Source organism: Cucurbita moschata, unplaced genomic scaffold, assembly GCF_002738365.1.
Source record: "Cucurbita moschata cultivar Rifu unplaced genomic scaffold, Cmos_1.0 Cmo_Scf00030, whole genome shotgun sequence".
In the NCBI taxonomy this organism is placed as follows: Eukaryota; Viridiplantae; Streptophyta; class Magnoliopsida; order Cucurbitales; family Cucurbitaceae; genus Cucurbita; species Cucurbita moschata.
In genome coordinates this window covers 349,092-355,955 of record NW_019268546.1, presented here as the reverse complement: position 1 = coordinate 355,955, position 6,864 = coordinate 349,092, and the positions used below count along the sequence as shown (strand labels likewise).

The window sequence follows — 6,864 nt, the reverse complement described above, 5'->3', positions numbered from 1 at the left end:
CTATTTCACAGGACAGTTTGCAGCTTACAGCTACGTACAACCCAAATAGTGACATCCCCGTCCTCATATTTTGTTTCTTTTTTATCCTTAAATTATTACAAGCACGAGCACGAGCACGACTATTCATAAGCACCGTACAAAAGTTAACGATAAGTAAGTTCTCTATCAGCCTCTAACCATTGACTCGTAAAAGACGTTACTAATTCTTAAGACTACGATGGCAACATATCGACTTTCTCGAAGTATAAAGGCATTTTGGAACCTTTTGACTCAGTTTAGTAAATTCCAAATCTAGTTAAAGATGACAATTACTTCCCCTTTGACTCATCTTTACTGACTCAAAGAGTGTGACGCATGGTGGGGGTGAAAAAAAGGTACTTAGTCCACCATTTAATGACCTCTCCATGAATGCTCTCTTTGAATTCAGCATTCTAATCTTTAGACTAAAGACTTCAAAACCCAACAAAATAACCCTTTCTCTCTGTCTCTCTCTTCCCCGTTGGAAATGGAAGATCCCTCCGTTTCACCCAATACTAATTTGGTAACAGTTCCACCCACCCATATCTAGCAGCCAAATCAGAACAGGGGGAGAGATAAAGTAACGGAATCTAACCCCCAATCCACCCCTTCGAGGCCCAGCATCCTTGCTAGTACACTACTTCATGTTCACCTCCCTTCCGAGCTCAGCGGGCAGGCACATCACCGGCTCATTTGTCTTCGCCACTACGAACAAGCTGCAGCAAATCACATTAAACAAGTGCTACCATAAACACTAATAAACTAATGGTGGGCATAAGATTCCCCTCTCATTCATCATCATAAAGCTTTTCCACTAACACAACGTCAGAAGCAGCAAATGGTTTCACACATCAGAGAGGCGCAAAGGGTTAGTATTTTATTCCACAGGTTGTTGATTTGTAGTTCCATCAGTACAAAGTGGGGAAGAAAAAAGAGAGAAAAAAAAATCCTAAGTAAATTATCTGTACCACAGAGTTTCCTAGTTGCCTGAACTAACTAAACTACTAGACCCTCTTTTCCTTCCCCTCTCACTAACATGGCTTGATAGACAATGAACTTTGATGGGTATTTAGTGTCAAACTCATAACCTCTGTTATGTTCTTTCGGGGGTTCCTTTTCTTTCTTCTTTTTTGGGTTTTGAGAGGTCTTACTACTCCTTTACAAGTTAATAAGGATAATGGAAAAAGGAAATACCACCATCATCCCTTAAGGTTAGACTAATTCCTCCTCCTACGTCGAAAATCTAAGCCCGGGATCTGTCGAAAATAAGCAGACACGAAGTCCTGATGGAACGACTTGCTATAATCTTCTATGGTTGCAACTTTTCCCATTCGTAGCAGCCTGGAAGTGGCATATCTTTCACGGGATCGAAGTTGTACCTGCAAATATCATACCATCGAGACGGTTACTTGCACGAACGATAACGGGTTATTTTTGAGTTATGGAAGAAGTGTAAACATGTTCACATACTTCTCAATGAAGTAACGTTGCTGCTTTTCTTCAGCAAGAGCAAAAAACTCGTCCATTTCATTTGCTGTTGGCATGTGTCGATTCGATGAGTAACGATTTCTATGGTTAGTTTCGATTGCGCTCGATGTTGGCCTGATAGTCGAACTGGGTGTTCGGATGGTGTCGGGATTCCTTATCAAACTAGAGGGTGTTGATTCCCTAGTACTCCTGGTACAATCAAAGGCATCACCCGTTAAAGAAGAACAAGACAGAGTAAAACGCCTTTTCAAAATTCCTCCCCTCCAGAACGAGACAAATAGAAGAAATTAACGAGCAAATACATCAAACGGGTGAAAAAGCAGAGTATACAAAAGAACAAACACATGATATACAAAGAAGAAAATGATAGCCCTGAATTACCCAGAACAATGTTCTTAAGAAAATGTTAAAAAAAAACACTAAAAAACCATCTGCATAGTGAAAAAAATCAACTGAATAGCTTAATGTCATTCATAATTCCAAGATACTAAGTGTATGAAAGGAAAAAACACAGAAAATTCAACACAGAGTACAAAACAGAGAGAAGAATCTCACCTGTCTCTACTTTCATAATCCAAAAAATTTTCCCCAAACGAGGCCTCTTCGATACCCAAATCAACAATCTCATTCTTGCTCCCACTCGCAAGAATTTCAGCAATTTTCGCAACGGATTTCTCTGCCTCCTCCGCCGTATGATCTCCTTCATCATTAACACGGCCAAGCGTGACAGACCTTTCCGGCATGGCCGGCCTCAAACTAGAACTCACCCTAGGGCTAGGGCTTCTCGTGCAGCCGTCTTCTTTAGGGTTTTGCTTCTGCCTCTTAGATTCATAGCCGGAAAACACAAGCCGCCGGCTCCGAAGCTGGAGATAAGAACCAGAGGCAACCGAAGACGACAGAGACGGGGACGGCGTCGGAGATTGCTGGAGGCGACGCAAGGCAAGAGTCTTAGCCCTAGTCAAAACCCCAAAAGAGGACTGCGAAACCTCCATGACTGCAACTTTGCCTAATGACTTGATTTTCCTCATGTACTTCCCCATTAATTCCACCTAATCGCAAGCTCTCATGAAAACAGAGGCAAAAACAGAGACACGCTGGGAACAACGGCCCCAAACCAGAAGGGATTGAAGGGAAAGTTGCAGAGCCCAGAATGGGAAAATGGAAGAAGAAGAACAAGAACAAGAGAGAGAAGGAAGTCTGGTTTAGAGAGAGAAAGAAGAGATTCAGGGGAAGGGGAAGAGAGGTATATGTAATGATAGCGCCTGGCTGAAGAAGGAAAAAGGTAGGGTTGGATGATTCCAGGTCCACTGTACTTCCAATTTCTCTTTATCTCCTTATTTTCTCCTTTAAATATCGCGATATTTTCATCATTTTTTTTAATTATTTGAATTTGCAATATATAATATATAAATTTTTAAATTACGCCAAAAAAAATAATAATAATGACGTCAATTCGTTTTTAATTTGTGTTTCCTTGATCGTAATAAAGGAAAGAATCCATAGGGAATATAAAATCATTACTCGATAGCAAGTCTACACAAATGTAGGCCACACCTTACCATGTCTTACCCGATGTGACACGTGCTAAGAAAGAGATATGATAATTTGAATCGGTTACTTTTTACCGGTCAATTATCTGTTGAATTATATTTATCTTGATAATTATTATATACGCGAGTCCAAATTAATAAAAACGCTTATATATATTAGGTTACGTTAACTCACCTAACTCGAGCTACCCAACTCAAACCATAAAAATATTGGGATGGGTTGGGATCATTGTGACCGGTAAATGTTTAATATTTGAATTTTAAGAAATTTTAGTTATTAATGATATATATATATATATATATATATATATATATAATCTCGTGATTTTGAAGAGATGAGAAAAAGAAGAGAGAGAAAGAGTTGAAAAATGGAGGCAAGTCATTGGATTCCTTTTGGGAGTGGCCAGGTGGAAAGTGTAATTTTTTCTTCCTTGGACCCTAAGCTTGAATATCCCCCACTCTCATCTCTTCGAAACTACATCCCACGCGCCACTTTCTTTTTTTTTTTGAAAAAATAAAAAAAGAAAATTTCCTGTCTGTACGATACGACGTGTCGACCAACCATTTCAAGACGTCGTCGTTTTCTGAAACTTAAAACCGCTTCTTTTGGCAGTTGATGGAATCGGAAAGTCATTTAATTTTCTGGTAGGAATCCTACGTCGCCTAAATTTACGGCTCCCATTTTTTCCCCCTTTTTATTTATTTTTAATCCATTGTTTTTTTCATGGAATAATAAATAATATAAAATGTACAACAAAATTTATTTGTTAATTTTAATATCAATTTTATTGTTGCTATCACGTGAAAGTCTCGTATGTTTTTCGTATTTTTGACCGGTCGATGTGAGATTTCAAATAAGAAACTGTATGTACGAAGCTCGTTGAGAGACATTCTTTCTAACGAAGATCTTAATGATTGAAAATGTCGGGACATTGTTAAAAGTTTGACCCTACCTACGAGTAAAAGATGTGTGGTTGACTTTTTGATCTTAGGTTTGACCAATTGTTAGACTTACGTTCTCTGTCCTTTTAAAAGCTTAACTCATTCCTATATTTGGCTTCCTTATTCCCAAGTAAAAGACGGTTACTTTGTTACAACTTCGTTCTAGTCACTAGTCATGTCTTATGCATCCCTCTCTCATGTCCAATGGGTAGACACTAGAGATGAGCGAAAAATGTCGTACCATGAAGTGACGATTTCGATTTTCAAAGTTTTAGATCGACGACTAAATTCCTTATCCTTTAAACCCTTAGAAAAAAAAATATAAACTTGTCGGGGCCAATTACTCTCCAGAGATTTTTATTTTTTATTTTTTTAATTTTGTATTTAATGGGTTCTTAAACTTTAACAATCTTAAATGAATTCAGAAACCAAAATAGGTCGCTAATATATTCAAAATAATAATTAAAAAAAATCTTAGTCGTAGAATTGAATATCGTGATTCAGTTTTTTTTTTGTTTTATGTCTAATATTAAACAAAAACAATTAAAAATGGAAGAATTTATTAAATAATTTTAAAATTAGAGTTGAAATTGTGTTTTAAGTTGGTGGACTCCCATATGGCCTAACAAAACAGCACCAAATAGCCCATAACGAAAAAGGCCCCAAAACTTTGACCTATCTAACAACAAATGGCCATTTTGAGTCCAAACCATATATTAAGATCGTAGAGGAAAGTGGACTTTGATTCAGTCCTTCGGTGTTGAGGATTGTTGGGAATGGAAAGCCCAAAGCAAAGTCACGAGAGCTTATGTTTAAAGTGGACAATATCATACTATCGTCGAGATCTGTAATTCCTAACATTCGGAGACGGAAGAAATATCAAATTCAAAGTTTACAACTTTATCGAATTTTATGAATAACCCATGAATTTAAACCGACAAGAGTTGAATTGGATTAGATAAATATATTATGATATAACAAAGTTAAAAATAATAATTAAAAAAAAAAAAAAAGTAAAAACCTCCAACCCCAACCACAGTTGGGGTTGGGTTGAGTTTGTGAACTCTATTCACGTTGCTTAAGTCACCAACCTGAAATTTTGCGTTAGTCCAAAAAGTTTTTTCAACTCAACTCAACTCGTATACACCCCTACCTAAAACAGAGTTAGAGAATGTTACCTCGTGAAGGAAGACAAGAATGTAAGGAGAACGAGTTCCTTCGTTGAGTTGAACATTTCATTTATGGTATAAATTGATAAAATATAAAATTTACGATTCAAATTGATATAAAATTGACGAGTTTAGTGTAAATTTAATTTCTTTTAGTCATAATTACGTTTTTTTTTCTCTCTTAATGTACAATTAGTTTTAAATCATTTTTAGAAAATTCGTGACACCTCAAGTAAAGCAGAGGAGTACATGGACAAATCAAAATCACATTAGGATGAAAGCGATCTTGAAGATAAAAGGACTAATAAAAGCTTTAGAGAAATGAAAGTCACTGATCATACCAACAAGATGTACCTTTCTTTTCAATCGTTCAATCATAAGATGTTAATGATTAAACATGTTTTTTCTGTGAGTAAGAACAAAACATGTTCAAATGATCGTATTGGTCTGAACAAAATAATAATAAATAAATAGAGAGTAGGACAAGCTCTTCCCGCCAAAAATAGAACAGTACGAAACCCACGCGCGCAAAAATAACGAGTCAGCGAAGCTAGTTGGAGGATCGTAGAAATGCAAATAAAAAATTTTGGTAAATTATTTTTTTAAGAAGAGCCGCTTTGTTTGATGAACACGCGCCTTGAAAAGGAAATAAATTTATGTCAAGGTGGGGCCCAACGGAAACCACAAAGACTGGTAAATTTCTTTTAATCTTTATTTTGATTTGATCACTGAGACTGTGACGTTTTTGATACTTTATTTATTTACTACATTATAATATTCAATGTTATATTATACTTTTACTAATAAAATATTATAAAATTTATTAAGATATATTTATTTATTCAAAATAAATAATTTTAAAACTAGAATTATTGGTGTTTTTTTACGAAAAAAGTTATATCGGTGTTATTTTTATGATTAAATTATAAATTTGGTCTTATAATTGAAAAAAAAAAGTTAAAAATTAGTTTTTATAATTTTAAAAATTAAAATTTTATATTCATGATTTAATAAAAGTCTGGTAAAGAATAAAACCTATTTACGAACGATTTAATAAATCATAAGAATTAATTTAAATATTTAAATATTAAACTGTAACATGTTATTTATTACTATTTTCAAACGCCTTGAGAATTATGCCTAATTATATAAATATATAAAATCTAAATATAGACGTGGACCAATGAGAATAGTTCCCGCTCTTTGAGGATTCTTTTGTCTGGACCAGACTTCTTCACGCGCTTTCCGGTAGCGGCGGGCTGGTTCTTCGAATATCGCAATTGCTGGGAAAGGAGCTGCCCACTGTTATCCCACGCGCTCCAATTAGGAGCGTGAACCTCATACAACTCCATTACACAACAAGCCGTAAAGTTTGACTTTTGAATAGAACCGCCATAGTTGTGTATGTGTGTTTTTAATATTATATATATATATATATATATATATATATATTAAAAGAGATTATATATTATATTCTTATTCAGGATGTCCTTACCCAAATGATTTAGATCAAATTATTTGTAAATATTATAAAATAAGTCGTATCAATTTTTTTTTTAAATTTTTTACTTAATTTTTTTTTCTGAACACATTATAAATATCGGTTGTGAAGTCTAATATTATTTCAAAGAAAGTAATTAATGGTAACGTTGTACGGAGGCGAACTAAATGTTTGGAAAGCGGGATTTCACGCCCTA

At 35.1% G+C, this 6,864-nt stretch overlaps 1 protein-coding gene across 1 annotated transcript; it reads right to left on the bottom strand.

The window, feature by feature from the left end:
• Positions 1–876: 876 nt before the first annotated feature.
• Positions 877–2,744, bottom strand: LOC111464332 (cyclin-dependent kinase inhibitor 5-like). The gene is made up of 3 exons (XM_023108494.1): positions 2,062–2,744; positions 1,489–1,695; positions 877–1,397 (listed from the first exon to the last, which is right to left on the bottom strand). The coding sequence occupies exons 1-3, from the start codon at positions 2,544–2,546 to the stop codon at positions 1,328–1,330; spliced, it is 762 nt and encodes a 253-aa protein (XP_022964262.1). The 5' UTR covers positions 2,547–2,744; the 3' UTR covers positions 877–1,327.
• Positions 2,745–6,864: the final 4,120 nt, after the last annotated feature.

Excerpts from the sequence above, each read along its gene's own strand:
- LOC111464332 (XM_023108494.1), bottom strand. The coding sequence starts at position 2,546 with ATGGGGAAGTACATGAGGAAAATCAAGTCATTAGGCAAAGTTGCAGTC. Across the intron at positions 1,696-2,061 it reads GATTATGAAAGTAGAGACAG|GAGTACTAGGGAATCAACAC; the intron begins GTGAGATTCTTC and ends TGATTGTACCAG. Across the intron at positions 1,398-1,488 it reads CAACGTTACTTCATTGAGAA|GTACAACTTCGATCCCGTGA; the intron begins GTATGTGAACAT and ends TGATATTTGCAG.